Genomic DNA, 17,478 nt, shown 5'->3' with positions numbered 1-17,478 from the left:
TAGGTCTCATTTTCTAAACAGTACAACTGATTCATCTTTGACTTGCTGACCTTGATTTTTTTTTTGTTTGTTTTGTTTTTAGTCTTCTGGAACTTAAGCATCATATTATAGGGTGTATTTTTCTTCTAAAAGAAGAGACCCATCTATATTTTTATTGAAATTTTGATATATTCAGACATCTGACCCTTCAATTGAAATGTTTTTAAATTCCGTATGAAATTCCCTTTAATAGTTAAACTTTAGCATGAAAGACTACTTTTTAAGTATATGCAAGTTCTGCATACATCTGAAATCTGTTTAAGTTATGTAATTCCTTGTAAGTTTGAGATCTTAAATGTTTTTTTTTAATCAACATGATGCGTAAGTTTTTTTTTTTTTTTTTTCTAAAAAAAAAACGGCATCTACTTAAAGGGATTTATGACTAAAATTGCTTATTTTTCTACAGAGTTGTCTGCTGGTTCTCAGCTTGAAGAAGATTCTACAGTCCTTATTGATCCTTTTTCTTGGCGTTACCATTTTTTGAAGCAAAGTTAACCTAGTTTTCTAGTTGAGCTTTCTTTTTGGCCATCTTTAAAAAAAATTTTTTTTTTTAATCTATAAACTAGACAAGAGATAGTTCTACAATGTCCAAGTCATTCCAGCAGTCATCTCTCGGTAGGGACTCACAGGGTCATGGGCGTGACCTGTCTGCAGCAGGAATAGGCCTTCTTGCTGCTGCTACCCAGTCTTTAAGTATGCCAGCATCTCTTGGAAGGATGAACCAGGGTACTGCACGCCTTGCTAGTTTAATGAATCTTGGAATGAGTTCTTCATTGAATCAACAAGGAGCTCATAGTGCACTGTCTTCTGCTAGTACTTCTTCCCATAATTTGCAGTCTATATTTAACATTGGAAGTAGAGGTCCGCTCCCTTTGTCTTCTCAACACCGTGGAGATGCAGACCAGGCCAGTAACATTTTGGCCAGCTTTGGTCTGTCTGCTAGAGACTTAGATGAACTGAGTCGTTATCCAGAGGACAAGATTACTCCTGAGAATTTGCCCCAAATCCTTCTGCAGCTTAAAAGGAGGAGAACTGAAGAAGGCCCTACATTGAGTTATGGTAGAGATGGCAGATCTGCTACACGGGAGCCACCATACAGAGTACCTAGGGACGATTGGGAAGAAAAAAGGCACTTTAGAAGAGATAGTTTTGATGATCGTGGTCCTAGTCTCAACCCAGTGCTTGATTATGACCATGGAAGTCGTTCTCAAGAATCTGGTTATTATGACAGAATGGATTATGAAGATGACAGATTAAGAGATGGAGAAAGGTGTAGGGATGATTCTTTTTTTGGTGAGACCTCGCATAACTATCATAAATTTGACAGTGAGTATGAGAGAATGGGACGTGGTCCTGGCCCCTTACAAGAGAGATCTCTCTTTGAGAAAAAGAGGGGCGCTCCTCCAAGTAGCAATATTGAAGACTTCCATGGACTCTTACCGAAGGGTTATCCCCATCTGTGCTCTATATGTGATTTGCCAGTTCATTCTAATAAGGTGAGTTAATGCAACAGATACTTCTAATTTCTTTTACGTTGTAGTGCCTATTCTGTATTTACCTATATCTTGTACTCTGAATCTGTAGTCTGATGACATTGAGTTGATCAAGAATTTTTATACTTTTGAGAACACTTACTTTATTTGGAAGGTAATTGTTTTTGAGCATTTTAAACCAGGGCTTTACATTAATATAATCTGCATAGATTACTTCTAGCCACAAAGCTATCATCCACTGGAATTATCTTGTTGGTTTTTGGCATCAATATGTTCTTCTTAATCATATATTTAAGCAGGTTTTTTTTTGTCTGCTTTGTTGAATTGTTTTAAGTATTTTTTCTGTTTTTTTGCAGTCAATGTACTCTGCATTCAGGATGCTAGATAATCAGCTCTCCATCTGTCTTAATTACTGATTCGTATGTAGTAAAGATACATTCTTGAACAATTCTCTTTTTTTCCTTATCTGTGGCTACAGGGAAAGAGTTAATGTAGAGCCCTGGTGTTTGTTTCAGTATATTTCATATTTTAGATTAGTTTATTCTTCTTTTTAATTTCCCTTTAACACAAACTCTCATGCTGTAACTGAAATTTTTCATCATTTTTTTTCTCCTTTTCCACAACTTTCTTAAACATACTTCAGAACTCACTTTTTATTATCCCATATTGCATCTATCCCTTTAGAGACTTGGGAAAATCACTTACTGCAGTATCCTGCTCTGTGTTCCTCATAAGCATATTCTTTTTCTGACTTAGACTTCTGGTATACTCATTTGAAGAAAAAAAAAATCTGATTCTCCTTTGCTTTAATTATCACATCTGGCAAAATGGGAACTTTTTCAAGATGCCCTTTTAAATATATTGTCCTTTCTCTTTCAACGTTTTCAGTACTAATCATTCGCACTGTTTTTTCCCCAAAACAAAATACAGTGCAGTTGACTTAAAGTCAGCATTGTAGCAGTCCACTAGCTTGATCTGTAATCTGACCATCCATTTTTCCTGATGTGCTGTACTTAATTGGACATGTTACTGCCATGAAACTGATTTGATGGTTGCTGTTACAGGGTTTTTTCTTCACAGTAACATCTGGAAGGGTCATTTTCTTTTCATATCTATCCCTTTAAATGCATTTTTAAGTGAGTTGATTTTTGAGTAAACTAAACCATGTAAGTTATTAGAGATTTTGTTTTTAATCTTTTTAAATGTCTTACCAATCAACCCCTTTTCTGTGTTTAGATCTCAGTATTTTTGTCTTGGATAATTAAGAGACTTCTTCTATTGTTTAAATTTAGAGTATTTTGAAAAATATCTTTTTAAGAGTGATTTCTAGCTAAAAATACATGTATATATAATACAAAAATCTTCTAAAGTAATAGTTTTAGGTACACAAGGAATATTTTATTCTTCAATCCATGTCAAAATAACTTCAAATGGTAAATTTACATTCATAAATTAATTTTAAGACATGGAACCACAAACTCATAAAAGTTAGGGAATTGTATTTAGTAGATATTTTGGTATTTTCTATTTTTCAAATTTGTTGGATACACTTAGTATATCATGGAATTTAGTTTTTGTTCAGTATTCAACTTGAAGGTTTAGATCTGGTATGAATTGATTTAATGAAAAGATCCATTAAACTCTGGTGACTCCAGATATTTTCTGTTACTTCTTGTCTGCTTGCAGAAATGACAGTATGAGAAATATTCTCAGATAGGTTCTCTATAAATTCCAAGGAAGATAGCTAGTTACAGTGTCTCAAATGAAAATGATTGTAAGGGACTTAATCTTTGCTACTGGAGTCATCATAAATTAAAAGCCACTGTTGGAAGTCTCTTCATCCTGACTTTGAGCAGTAACTTAATGTTGCCACTTACATACAGGAAGAGAATTCAGTAAAGGAACACAAAAAGAAATCAAGAAGGACTTGAATCAGAAAAAGTTCCTATTTTTGTGTATTATTATTTTCTGTCCAGATGTTACTATCTTCTAGTTCCTGAACAGTTAATAAATAATGATAATAAATGGATCTAAATTGGCCAAAGAACATTTTTGAATATTTGAAACTTTGGATTCAAGAGTAAGGTATCTTATTTAGTAAAGAGATACTTTTACTCTGCAAAACTGCATGTACTCTAACAAATTTAGAAACAGTTACTTTAGAGGCCCTTTGATTTTCAAAATTTGTGGTATTTGTAAATTGTACCGATTTTAAGAAGTTTTAACACCTGGATTCTCTTAATATAGTTTCCTTAACATAGCTAATGTTTTCTAGGTATCTTCATTATTGAAAAAATAAATGTTCACTTTGGTAGGGATCTTTTTAATTTATAGCTGATACAGAATCACTGAGTTTAGAGAAAATTCTTGTGAAAGTAGATAATGAAAAATTTTAAAACATTTAATCCTGCTCTCTGGTATTGCTGCATAACTTGGAAAATCTGTTCTTTTCACTTAGTGGTAACATTAAATAACTTACATGATCAAAACTTCTTCTTAGTATGAATAGTCTTTTTAGGGGAAAAACATCTGTCATTATTTTTGATTATTTTAAGTAACTTTCAGTGATGATGTTGCTTTTATTTCTTTCTAGGTCATTTTAGAACATCAAGTTGCTTTTCTGCACAGCCTCAAACTTGCCTCAAAATTCCTTTCACTTAAAGAAAACTGGCCACTACAGCCCTTCCGCTGTCTTGTCACTTGGGTTCATGTTTTTCTTTTTAGTTTTCTAGAAGCCCTTAAGTTATTCTTAACTTCATTTTGCCATTCCACATGTGCTTCTCCAAATTATCCTTTCTTTATATAATTTAGGTATCTCAATGACATTAAAGTGAATGTAGTTTTTCCTGCAGAACTTCTGAATTCAAAAAGTGAATCCTTATTCTTTATTAACCTGAGTGTTGCCTCAATGTAGAATCCAAGGATACAGATTTTTTTAAAAAACCCATTATGGTAGAGCAGATTAGTAAGTGGGTGGGTTTGGGAGGTATAACTGATTCTTTGATCTTGATTTTCCTTCTAGTACTTTATAAGACCAGCCACTTTCAAAAGTTTGAACCCTTAAAGATCATGGGGGATTGGATATAAATAACTTCTGCTCTACTAGATAGTTTTACCATCTCCTATTAATTAGAAGCATGCCTAATAGGGTAACTTTTACTCCTCTCTGAACACACTGTTTCTCAAGGTTATTTTAAATCTGAATAGTTTTCATTAAGAAAATTCTTGGTTAACATATTTGTTTAATCCCGCTTCTGAATTTTGTGAACTTTGCCTATGGTACCTCTTGATTACAGCCATTTTTAAAGTGGCTTCCAACAAGTCAGTGGTCTGTTGCTTTGCAAATAGAAAGTTTTTATACCCCAAACATTTGGTTATAGAGGCAGCCTGACAGATCTCTTCCAGTTCCTTAACTGTTAGCCATAAAGACAATCTAACTTTGAAAGATAGCTCCCCAAGTTCTTAGAAGTACCATTCTGTTGAAATGTTCCATTTTACCTCATTCGCAGAATTTTAATTTAGGGCAAAGAAATGTGTGTAAACATTCAGGCTGTAAGTTTTTAAAAATTAGATTCCATTTATAAATTAACTTTTTAAAACTTCAGAATGGTATCTCTTGTAATTTGATTCCTTTAGTTCAGCTCTAAGTGAGACTCCCTTTTAAGGACTTTCTAATGTTTCAGGTAGTATGAGTCTTGGAAAAGTTGCCTTATTTTGTGAGGATTTGTGAAACAATAATACTTGTAAAGTGGGGATTGTAAAACAAGATAGCTTTATAAGCAGTGTAATAATAGTTGCCTTTCTTCCTTTTTAATTACAAAGTTTTTTATTATTAGCACTTCTTATGTGCCTGGTAGTGTTCCAATAAACAGGTTACCTTATCATTTACTTTCCACAAAACCCTAGAAAGATATTGAACCACAGTGTTTTTAAATAATTTGTACCAAGGATTCACATCTAGTAAGTGGTACCTTGGGAATTGAACCTAAGCAGTCTGGCAGCAAAGCCTACTTTTCCTAACTCTTCTTTTTATATTGCCTAAAATGCTAAACATTTACATGTGGATTTTTAAAGAAAGGATAGTTTATTTGAACAAATTAAAGGAAAAAGTAATCCCTTCAACATTTAAAATCATAAAGCAAATATTGAAGAAATAAAATGTTTTCCTTCCTAAAATTTAGAAATGGACATTCCTGAAATTTACTTCTCTAATTTGGGGAAATATAATGGGAGCTTAGGTTTTTGTTAAATTGGGGAGTGTTCCCTAGAAAAGTCACTCCTGTTGAATTAACTTAGCTTTCTGTGGCTATAGTACACTTGCAACATACCTCAAAGGCTGGATGAAATTAAAGATGATATTTTAACTAATTATTCATACTTACAGTATATGTTTTCTTAAAAAGTGATATAAGCATGGATATTTTATCAGTTCTGTGAAAGCAATTCTAATAATATGTGAATACTTCAGTTTTATCTACAGCAGAAATTAATATACCTACTGATCTCAAAGTCAGTTACTACTCTTCATCTTTATTAACTCTATCTTTTCCCTGTCAGGTCTGTTAGTTTGTTAACCAAGTTACCAGTTTTTCCAAGAATGTGCATGGCGTATTTGAGGGCAGGATAAAGCTACAAGGATTCAGAGAAATGGTTTTAAATAAGTGTGATTAGTGAATGGTCAGGTGTTCAGTTTATGATAATTGCATATAGACATATAGATGAACATCCTAGAGTTTGAATGGTTGCAAAGAAATCTTAGTTTTAGTTTTGTTAATTCTACTAATTTACTTTGCTGCAGGAGTGGAGTCAACATATCAATGGAGCAAGTCACAGTCGTCGATGCCAGCTTCTTCTTGAAATGTAGGAGTTTGAAATACCTTTAAAGCATCAGTTAACTGTGTCAGAAACAGCCATTGATTGGTTTCGGGGAATTCATCATTTACTTGTAATATCCACATTGTTATTACTGAATAGTTGACACTGTCTAGACAATGCCAGTTACAAAAAATGTTTAGGTGTGGAATTGTATATGGAATATTAAGATGGAGTGATAGTGATACTTTGTTATTTAAAATGGAAAGAATTTTTAAGAGACCTAAAGATAGCCATTGATACAATAGAATAGATTCATAAGAGCATTTTCAATAACAATAATATGTGCTCTAAGAATAAAGAAAATATTTATTTTCCTTGAAGAAAAGGGGGAAGTTATACTAGAAGTAACAAGTTTTAAAGCAAAACCCTTCAGGATATATTTTTTGCTTTTGAGACACGTGATGGAGTTTTAAGCTGCTAGGATAGAATTTGTAAAGAATCTCCCTACCTAAACAGCATGAAACCCACCCATTGTTCACTGGGGTAGCCATTTTCACATGCACCGTCCTATGGCTATCCTTTCTGTCTAGTGCCAGAACTCAGCTCAGCTCTTCGTTTTTAATGTTGGAGGGAAAAAAATATCTGTGGTCAATCTTTGTTTCCCTATATAACCCACATTTCCAGTCCCTCATATAGCACTTCTTCTCTTTGTGAATTAACAAATACAGGGAATTCCTGGTGGCTCAGTGGTTATGACTCCATGCACTTTTTCAGTGCCATGGGCCAGGCAGGGTTCAATCTCTGGTCAGGGCACTAAGATCCCATAAGTCCTGTGATCCTTCCTGAACTGCTGCCCGCCGCCCGCCCCCCACCCCCCAAGAAAAAACAGATAAGGGACTATTTTAATTGTAACATACATTACTTAACATTTTTAAGCAGTACAGAGCAAGTCAATTCTCCTTTATTTGGATTAACTTGAAGTTTTCCTTTGAAAGTATCTATATGACATGTTTTAAACAGTAATATTTCTAACACTTATACTGCCGTATAACTTTACTAATAAATCTATTTTAAAGGCCAAACAAGGCTACTTTGTGAAAAGAGCAGTTTTATTTTAAAGTTAATTTTCTGGTCTTTTTAAAGCTACCCAGAATGGAATCCTGACACTGATACAGGACACACAATGTAAGTTAAATTTTTTAAGCTGTTGTTTGTAAAGGAGATCAATGTAAGGAATTCAGGTTAAATTTTTCACATTTCATAAACAATATTTTCTTAATTTCTTTATTTAATATGGTTTTTTAAAAGTCACCATGGGTGAAAGAATTTTTAGAAACTATTTTATGTAGTAGTTTTTATTTTTTATCGTAGATTTTCCCCTAGTTACTTCATGCATAAATGCCCCCAAATATTGGAAACATAGTCATACAAGGAGTGTTTTAGCAGTAAATTTTAGTTATTTTTGATGGACTTCTTTATCATGCTTTGTATTTTATGTTTTCACATTCCCAGGGGTGATCCATTCATGTTGCAGCAGTCTACAAACCCAGCACCAGGAATTCTGGGACCTCCACCCCCATCATTTCATCTTGGGGGACCAGCAGTTGGACCAAGAGGAAATCTGGGTGATTATAAAATTCTTGTTACCTTTCCCTAAGAGCTTTAGGCAAAAGAAGTGTCATTGAAATGTAACTCAAAGATGACATTTCATGAGAATACATGATACTCATGTTACTTGTGATGTCCTTTTGCTGTTGGAGAGATGTCTGTTTGTCAATTAAAATAGTCTGGTAGGGCAAGTATACTTAATTTAAGACTGAAAATATACTTTTCCCCCATAAAGGTGCTGGAAATGGAAACCTGCAAGGACCAAGACACATGCAGAAAGGCAGAGTGGTCAGTAATAAAGCTGTTGCTTTTACTATATTGGCTGCATTAACTTTATTAGCTCTTTGGGGAAATATGGTTTGACTTGAATCATTGCTAATTGAATGTGTTGTAGTCCTTATTACAGAAAGATTGTTTAGTTTGAAAACCAACAGGCTTTTATATGTGACTCTGATAAGAGCTAAAACTTAGTTTTCATATGTCCACAGCCTAGAGATTTCACCTTGATTCAAAGTTAAGTTTGCCATCTAATTATATAACAGTAGTTGATTTAAATATCAGTGCCGACACTGTTTTCTGAAACTATGAGGCTTGTCCCAGTGACATTTTAAATACTTGCTTAATTTGTTCTGATTGATTATAGATTATAAAATATTTAATATTTTATTGTTTCATATTGCTTCTGAAGAAATTTATTTACTAATTTGGTTTTTTCCTAACGAATAGGAAACTAGCCGAGTTGTTCACATCATGGATTTCCAGCGAGGGAAAAACTTGAGATATCAACTATTACAGCTGGTGGAACCATTTGGAGTTATTTCAAATCATCTTATTCTAAATAAAATTAATGAGGTATGAGTTAACTGTGTAGTATTTATTCATCACTAAAGTATATCCTAAAGAGAATATATCATTTTGTATTATAAAAAAGAATGTTAGCTTAAATCATCAATGTGGAATGTAATGACAGAAAGGGCCAATAGTTGAACTAATCAGTAATAAATTCTAGTACTGATAGATTGTTAGTAACTTTATAAATTGTGTTTCTTAAGCAGTTACATTGTCTTTATTATACTACTGCTATAGTAAGGACTATATAAACGTAATTATTTGGAAAAACATTTCAAACTTTTACCTGAATGGTGCCAAATTATTGTTTCAAATTCAGTACATAATAAATGATAGTGTTAGTGTCATGAAAGTAATAAAGTCTGAGATGATCTTTAATAAAATAGGAAATTAGAGATTTTTTTTTTCTCTCAGGTTCTTGAAAATGCTTTCTATGTAATGATTAAATATTTTTGGAAAGACTTTGGACAGTGTGGAATTGGGTTGGTTTTTTGAAATGTAAATATATATTATTTTCAATTTTAGGCATTTATTGAAATGGCAACCACAGAAGATGCACAGGCTGCAGTGGATTATTATACAACCACCCCAGCATTAGTATTTGGCAAGCCAGTGAGAGTTCATTTATCCCAGAAGTATAAGAGAATAAAGGTAAATAATCTCTATTTCTCCAGATTTGTATCACCAGTTAGTGTATCATTTTAATATTTACTAACTTACAGCTATTTAAAATTGTTGCTAATATCTAGGATAATCTTGACTAACAATTATGGCATACTTAACTAACATTTGATTTCCTCTGTTTTTTGTTTTTTTCCTTCCTGTGTATTAAAGAAACCTGAGGGGAAGCCAGACCAGAAGTTTGATCAAAAACAAGAGCTTGGACGGGTGATACATCTCAGCAACTTACCTCATTCTGGCTATTCTGACAGTGCTGTCCTCAAGCTTGCTGAGCCTTATGGGAAAATAAAGAATTATATACTGATGAGGATGAAAAGTCAGGTAATATACATGTAGAAGTTTTGAAAAAGATTATTTCCCAAAGTGTTTTAAGTTTTTGTTTTTTAACATCCTCGTTTTTAGTGAAGAGGTGGGGGAGTAATTTGGCGGCCAAAGGGGATTGGTTCTTTCTTATCATAAAGTCATGGTAGATATTTAAGAATATTGAGTAAATAAAGTGAAAAGTAAAGATCTTTTTCTCTAGTTTGGCTAGTATTATTTCTGAAATTTGCCTCCAAAGATCTTCCTTTGTGTATATAAGTATACTTTCCCCCTTTACTTCAAATGGGATTATATTAAAATGTTACTTTCCACTTTACACATGATTCCATTGAGTAAACTGTGATGAATTTAATTTCTTTAATTAATGGTTATTAGAGATGCTAGTTCTTTGGCTGTGCCATTAATGCTGCTGTGGATTTTGTGGCATGTGAATTTATGCATATAATTGAAGGATACAATTTCAGAATTGAAGTTGTGGATCCTGATACTTGCTTTCTTTTCTTTGATGGTGCCAAATGCTCTTCAAAAAATAATGCTCATATACAATCATACTAGCATTCTAAGAGCTTTATAAACACTGGATATTAGACTTCAAATTATGTGAATTTAATTAATTGATGGATTAATTTATTTCATACTTATATTTCATTTTTAAAATTGTAAGTAGGGCATCTTTTCTTTTTGTAGCTTCATGAGTTTATATCCTTCTAGACTTTTACTTTCTAATTAATGTTTTGTTCTTTTTTTTGTTTGTTTTTCTTGCCCTAGGCCTTTATTGAGATGGAGACCAGAGAAGATGCAATGGCAATGGTTGACCACTGTTTGAAAAAGGCCCTTTGGTTTCAAGGGAGATGTGTAAAAGTTGACCTGTCCGAAAAATACAAAAAATTGGTACTCAGGGTATGTAGTGTTTGATTCAGGTTCTTTTAAAGCTTATTTTCATGCTTTTCAAGGCATCACATTTTTATAAATTTTTACATACTAAGAATGTAGGATTTAGGAGGTGTGGGGGACACAGGTTCAATCCTTGATCTGGGAAGATCCCTTCTGTGCACAACTACTGAGCTGTGCTCTAGCCATGCTCTGTAACAGTGAGAGGTCCAAGCACTTCAACGAAGAGTAGCCCCACTCACTGCAACTGGAGAAAGCCAGAGCACAGCATCATGACCAGAAATAAGTAAATAATTAATACATATATAGGATTTAGTTATTGAAAGAGAGTAATCTTTTCTCTTTTTCTTGTCTTCATTAATGCAAAAGTTTTTAAACTGATGTCTGTATAAAGCATCTTTATTTTTTTATCTGTTTTACTTAAGGTTTTATTTGTAAAGCTTTAACAAAATTGTTATTCACTGCTCTTGAAATGTTGGTTGTAATGAATTAATAATGTTAGGGCAGCTTACATTCTTAGTTATGGTTTAAATAAGGTTAGTTGATATATAAAGGATGGTCATCATTTATTAGTTAATTGGGATAATTAAGTACAAAATCTAATACATTTATGTAACTGGTGAAATTTTGTCTTTTAGATTCCCAACAGAGGGATTGACTTACTCAAAAAAGATAAATCCCGGTAATTTCTTTGTGTGTGTGTGTATACACTAGTATATTAAACCTTCGTTGTCCAACTCGGTAGAATTAATTCAGATGTATGTTTCGGTTTCAGGAAAAGATCTTACTCTCCAGATGGCAAAGAATCTCCAAGTGATAAGAAATCCAAAACTGATGGTTCTCAGAAGACTGAAAGTACTGCTGAAGGTAAAGAACAAGAAGAGAAGTCAGGTGAAGATGGTGAAAAAGATACGAAGGATGACCAGGCAGAACAAGAGCCTAACATGCTTCTTGAGTCTGAAGATGAGCTACTTGTAGATGAAGAAGAAGCAGCAGCACTGCTAGAAAGTGGCAGTTCAGTGGGAGATGAAACAGATCTTGCTAATTTAGGGGATGTGGCATCTGATGGGAAAAAAGAACCTTCAGACAAAGCTGTGAAAAAAGATGCAAATGCCAGTGCTTCTGGAGCTGCAAAGAAAAAGCTTAAAAAGGTAAATGAAGGTTTTATGTTGACTTGTTACAGTAGAAAACTAGATCAGTTTTTCAAATTATTTATCTTAGGGTCACACTTAATAGAATCAGTCACACATTAGGAAGAAATAGAAAGGAATCACTAAAAAAATTGAAATCTAAACTCTGCAATACATAGATTGAATAGGACTAAACTGCAGTAGAAAAATGTCAATTCACAAAGAGAACTTTTTAGTAACAAAGGAGAAAGACTTAAAGCTATATTTGATTCTGTTTGGTAGTGTGTAAATAGTAGTAGACAGCCTTTATGTATAGTCCAGCTTGTTTTTTTAAACATGGGGTATGGATTTTACAGTAAGTTAACTGACCTGACCCAGGGGTAACTGACCCAGGACACTTAAAATGTTGTGTCAAAAATGGTAGAACTTGAAGAATTTTCCTATTATAGAAATGTAACCTTGATTAGATACTTCAATAGGTTTTAAAACATTTTTTCTTAGAACACATGTCACATATTAAAGTAAGGCAAATAGCAATATAAAAATATATACGTGGTAGAAAAATAGTAAATCAGAAGACCAATGGTATAATTGACTATCTCCATTAAAGATTAGAGCATTACAATGCCTTTAGAACTCCATAAGATAAATGAATCTTGAAATGAGATTATTATCATCCTCTTTCATTCATTCCAAGATATACTCAACTACCAGAAAACTTACTATTTACCTCCAGATTTTGATGGCTTGATTAAATAAGTTATCCTTGAGGTTCTTTTTCTGGCTGAAATAGATAATATGTAGTACTATGTTTGTGCTCTTAAGAGCTGATAATTATTGAGCATTTATTATGTGCCATCAATTTTCCTAATCTCTTTTTGTGTGCTAATTAACTGATTCTTAGAATAACCTTATGCCACAGATGCTTGTTATCCATATTTCATGAATGAGGAAATTGAGTCATGTTAAAATTCAGTAGATTGTGATCATACTGCTTTTATAAATGGCAGAGCCAAGAATTAAACCTAAGCAGTTGTTTTCCAGAGCTTGATTTTTAAACCACAGTGGTATTTTAGACTGTTCTGTAACAAAAAGAGTTGTACCATAAGATACCTTCTTTGAAGGACATCATTCAACTTATCGATACTTCATGAAATCAGCTCTCTGATTACCTTGCAGCATAATAAGTCTCAAAGTATAGAATATTAATGTCCTCATATTTATTTTCTGCTCTTTGTATAAGGGAAGCCTTTAATTACTTAGTTTTAAAACAAGCTAAGGTTTTTTTTTTTTTTAGACTAGTAAATTTGGGGGGAGAGAAAGAAAAGTCCCTTTTTTTTTTTTTTTGGAGAAAATGAAGGCAAAGACGCTATCCCTTTCCCTTCAAGTAAAGCAAATGGAAGGGATACTGCAGGATAATTGTTGCAGAGTAAATTTGTCTTTCTTAACAGCGTCGTTTCCCAGGGAATATGGAAGGTTTTGTCACTCTAGATGAGGTTGGTGATGAGGAAGATTCGGAACTTCAGAAACTTCGTAAATCGGGCATGGCATTTAAATCTGGTGACAAAAATGATGATGGTTTGGTTGAAATTAAGGTGGACAAGATCGAGGAACTTGACCAAGAAAATGAAGCAGCGTTGGAAAATGGAATTAAAAATGAGGAAAATACAGAGCCAGGTGCTGAATCTGCTGAGAATGCCGATGATCCCAACAAAGATACAAGTGAAAATGCAGATGGCCAAAGTGATGAAAACAAGGAGGACTATACAATCCCAGATGAGTATAGAATTGGACCATATCAACCCAATGTTCCTGTTGGTGAGATTTAAGGCTTTGTTGTTCCCCTTCACCCTCCCCAAACTCTTCCTATAAGATTTTTTAAAATTGGTCTTACATAAACTCTGATAACATGAAGTTCTACGCAGAACAATTTGTAAATCTTACTTGAAGCATTCTTTTTTCCTCTTTTTGTTACCATTCCATAATATGTTCTTTTTTCTCCTCATAAAATTTTCTGAGAATTTCACATTGCTTTTTGTTTTGTTCACCGTTCTATTTCAACATTTTTAAGAGAACAATTAGGTGTGGGCCCTTAAACATCAATTAAATACAAGCTATTAACGATGTCATGGTTTTTGCTTTGTTTTAGCGTAGGCTATATTGGACATGTCACAACTGTTAACTCATTCAAATTATATTGACAGGAAAAAAAGATTTGAGAACACTATTAAAACCTTCAGTTTACTGAATTTGTAAGAATGTATGTTTGTGTTCTAGGTATAGACTATGTGATACCTAAAACAGGGTTTTACTGTAAGCTGTGTTCACTCTTTTATACAAATGAAGAAGTTGCAAAGAATACTCATTGCAGCAGCCTTCCTCATTATCAGAAATTAAAGGTAAGGCTGAATCTAAAAGAGGAGAGTTCTTTTGTGAAAACTAACAAGTCACGTAAGTTTATGGACCAGTACCATCTGTGGACCCAGCACGCTTTATCCTGATAACATTCTTTATTGATGGGCCTTGAGCAGTTTGATGAACTCTGGAAGCATCTGCTAAACCTCTTTCTAGAATACACTATTAACTAAATGATAATTCAGTAATTTCTAAATTTATAGATTTAAACGTTACAAATTCTGTTGTATAATTTAAGAGTTATTTGAGTATTCTCAAATGATTATTAGACTGTAATTTCTCTAATTTGAAAGATACTGGAGGCCTGAAAGTCAAGTGAAATACTATAAAGCCTTTTTCAACTTTATAAAGTGCCATATCCCTTTATATTTAATGATTTTTACATTGACTTTAAATTATTATTTTATTAATAATGACACTTCAGTGAAGTTTTATGACCAAAAGGATATACAGGTAAAAGGAAAAATTAATAAAGCACAACATAATAAAGAATAACAAATTTCTGTTTGGATATTTCGAAGTTTGGTGTTTTAGTTAGTGGCTTAAGGACCAAGTATTGAAATAGATGAGGGAAAACTTGAAAGTAGGAGTTAAAAAAGATAATACTGATTTATAATATAAAGCTGCTAGAGTATTAAGGACAGTGGTTATTTTCAGTGGTAGCAGAAATTTAATAATATTTTGTCCTTTTGTCTTAGAAGAAGGGGCATTGAATAAATACATGTCATTTAACTAATCTTAAGTTCTTGGGGTAGCAGCAGTTATTCTATGTGCGTATTTTGGTCTTTGTTTTCTCATCTCTGTAAGTTAGTCTTAATTGCACATTGAAGTAACTTTTTCATATTTTACTGTTTCTTTTCCCATGCCTTACTGTGGTGTCCAGTTTAGTTTTATACCTGCTTGATAAGAATAACTGGATCTTATAAATATTGACAAGGTTATAGTTAAATTAGACTCAGGTCCCTAAACTTCAATAGAATATTTTATTTTGTAGTTAATCCATTTGTTATGTTTCACTAAGGTGACTTAATCCTTGTAACTTTTTCTTTTCTTTTCAGAAATTTCTGAATAAATTGGCAGAGGAACGCAGGCAGAAGAAGGAAGCTTGAGATGTGCAAGAAGCTTAATGATTTCAAAGAAAATAATGGTTCTTTGTTTTTAAATGTTAACCTTTTTTAAATACAGTACTGATAGTTAGAAGAAAACTATTGTATTCTTTTGTTTAGTGGAAAATAATAGATAATAGATGTCTGTTCATGTGTTAAGTGTTATAGCAAAAATACATATACGGTTAAGTTAATGAAGAATTGTTTTTGTTTTATCAAAATAGTAACAGACAGAAATACTTTGTAGAGACTGACTTCGTATGCTAAAGATACTTGCACCACTAAGAAAGATATGTAGAAGCATTCAGAGAAATGAAATTTAGTAGTTCCAAGCTTCAGAGATATGTCAAAACTTTTGATTCCATTCAATAAAGAACAAAACCAATTGTATTTTTATTACTTTCATCTGAAACATTCCACATTTTAATCTGAGCCTTGCAGACTTTTCATTTGGAGTTTGAAGCATTTTTGGTTTTGTTTCATTTATGAAGAACTTCACTAATGTGAGATTGGTAATTAAAATGCAGGTGCAGTTTTCTTTCAATGTCATGTTGTTTAGATAATAAGAAATATTAAGTAATTGGCTTTAGATTTTGTAATTTTTTCCCCTAAGTTCCTGCTAGATTTCGTATTCTAGAAGTCAATGTATTTTCAGTGAAATGTAAAAATATTCCCCTTCTCTTTGACCAGTATTAATTTCTTGAGATCTTATTGCTTGTCACTTGAATCCTGTAGCTGTCATACATCATCTGGTATAAGCAACATTTGATTTTTGAAGTGTGTAGACCATCTCTTTGTATTTTCAAGATGTAATTTTACATTTCTGCATTTTAAAAACAGTTTGGCCATAATCTTAGACGCACGCTTCTAATTCATATACTTGCATATGTGACCTTTGTGAACAGAAATTTGCATGTATAATCTGTGTTTACTTGTAACTTTCTGGTTATATTATATACTGCTTATATCTGTGGATTCAAGTTTCTTAAGTGAGTACCAATAAAAAAGAAAAACCTAGGCCATGTTCATTGGTTATACATGTTTGAGGCGTTAACCAATATACTTGTCACAGTTGCGGTTTTTATTTACTGTTACACTTTCTTGCATGCTTTAACAAATTATTCCATTTTTAATCTAGAGTGTTCTAAAAACTGCTACTAAAAATCTGAGTTTTAAAGCTTTTGGTGCTGGTGGATTTCTTGTTCCTGTTACATAACTAAAAATTGGACTATTCATAGTTCAAAATGCTAAGGGTGACAAATGACAAAAGCTCATGTTTAGACATGTCTAAGTGTTAACAATAAACTTGGAAATAACATGGAATAACAAGAATTAGTTGTATCAGCCTTTCAAAATATGTTGGGATAATTGGTTTAAGAGATTATTGTCAAGCAGATTTTTAATTTAAAAAAGAATTTAAGAGATTCTCTTTGAACCACTTAGATCTATTAAAGGATGTATCAAATGGAAGAAATTTTATGATCTACCACTGAGGGGAAAATGACACTTTAATGTAACATGCACAAAAAATCCTTGCCAGTTTACTTCAGTTTAATTTGGCCTTTACTCATTACCAGCTTTTAATTCCAGCTGTTAACTAACAGTAGCTATATACAAAGCATTTTGTGTACAATGGCATCCCTTGTTTTCTGTCAACTTTTTTTCATAGGTCCTACTTTGTTAGATATACCAAGGTGTAGAAAAGAATGTTTAATATCTTCATTTGCTAGGGTTTGGAAAGTATAAATTCTCATAAATTGCTAATGATGAATAAACCTGTAATAGCTATCTCCCAGATTATGACAAACCTTTAATAGGAATGTTTTTCATTTAACCAACTATAAAGTAGAAAATTTTCCCACCCCCATTTTAGTTTTTAGTTTAATATAGATGTTAATCCTGAGTGAAGGAAACTTGATGTTTGTTTTACAATTTTATTTTATCATTGCTAATAAATATGGCCTACGAGAATTACTCTGGTAAGGCTTAAGTTGGCTAGCTGTAGTAGTGTGTATCCTAAAAACACTTGGTTGACCAAAAAGTTCGTTCAGGTTTTTCCATAAGATCTTACCAACCCAATACTTTTATTTAGAGTTGTAAATGAGGAATGTGGATTTCTGGCTATTGAGT

The 17,478-nt window shown here is 32.7% G+C and overlaps 1 protein-coding gene across 21 annotated transcripts in view; it reads left to right on the top strand.

Moving 5' to 3' along the window:
- Positions 1 to 17,136, top strand: part of MATR3 (matrin 3) — a 39,116-nt gene extending 21,980 nt beyond the window's left edge. For 4 of the 21 annotated variants that reach the window (XM_040239935.1, XM_040239934.1, XM_040239937.1 and 1 more), the window contains 13 exons: positions 6,331 to 6,392; positions 7,491 to 7,532; positions 7,860 to 7,972; positions 8,191 to 8,243; positions 8,682 to 8,807; positions 9,330 to 9,455; positions 9,639 to 9,806; positions 10,575 to 10,706; positions 11,336 to 11,379; positions 11,473 to 11,848; positions 13,279 to 13,645; positions 14,105 to 14,226; positions 15,301 to 16,406. In XM_040239935.1, coding sequence (XP_040095869.1) covers positions 6,331 to 6,392; positions 7,491 to 7,532; positions 7,860 to 7,972; positions 8,191 to 8,243; positions 8,682 to 8,807; positions 9,330 to 9,455; positions 9,639 to 9,806; positions 10,575 to 10,706; positions 11,336 to 11,379; positions 11,473 to 11,848; positions 13,279 to 13,645; positions 14,105 to 14,226; positions 15,301 to 15,351 — 1,782 coding nt within the window. In that variant the 3' untranslated portion in view covers positions 15,352 to 16,406. Of the gene's footprint in view, positions 1 to 445; positions 1,536 to 6,330; positions 6,393 to 7,490; positions 7,533 to 7,859; positions 7,973 to 8,190; positions 8,244 to 8,681; positions 8,808 to 9,329; positions 9,456 to 9,638; positions 9,807 to 10,574; positions 10,707 to 11,335; positions 11,380 to 11,472; positions 11,849 to 13,278; positions 13,646 to 14,104; positions 14,227 to 15,300 lie in introns of all 21 variants that reach the window. The other 17 variants (XM_040239940.1, XM_040239942.1, XM_040239936.1 and 14 more) reach the window with 11 other exon arrangements.
- The last annotated feature ends 342 nt before the right edge of the window (positions 17,137 to 17,478 follow it).

Source organism: Oryx dammah, unplaced genomic scaffold, assembly GCF_014754425.2.
Source record: "Oryx dammah isolate SB20612 unplaced genomic scaffold, SCBI_Odam_1.1 HiC_scaffold_5, whole genome shotgun sequence".
Lineage (NCBI taxonomy): Eukaryota > Metazoa > Chordata > Mammalia > Artiodactyla > Bovidae > Oryx > Oryx dammah.
The sequence above is the reverse complement of the archived record's forward strand: the minus strand, read 5'-3'. Positions and strand labels throughout refer to the sequence as shown.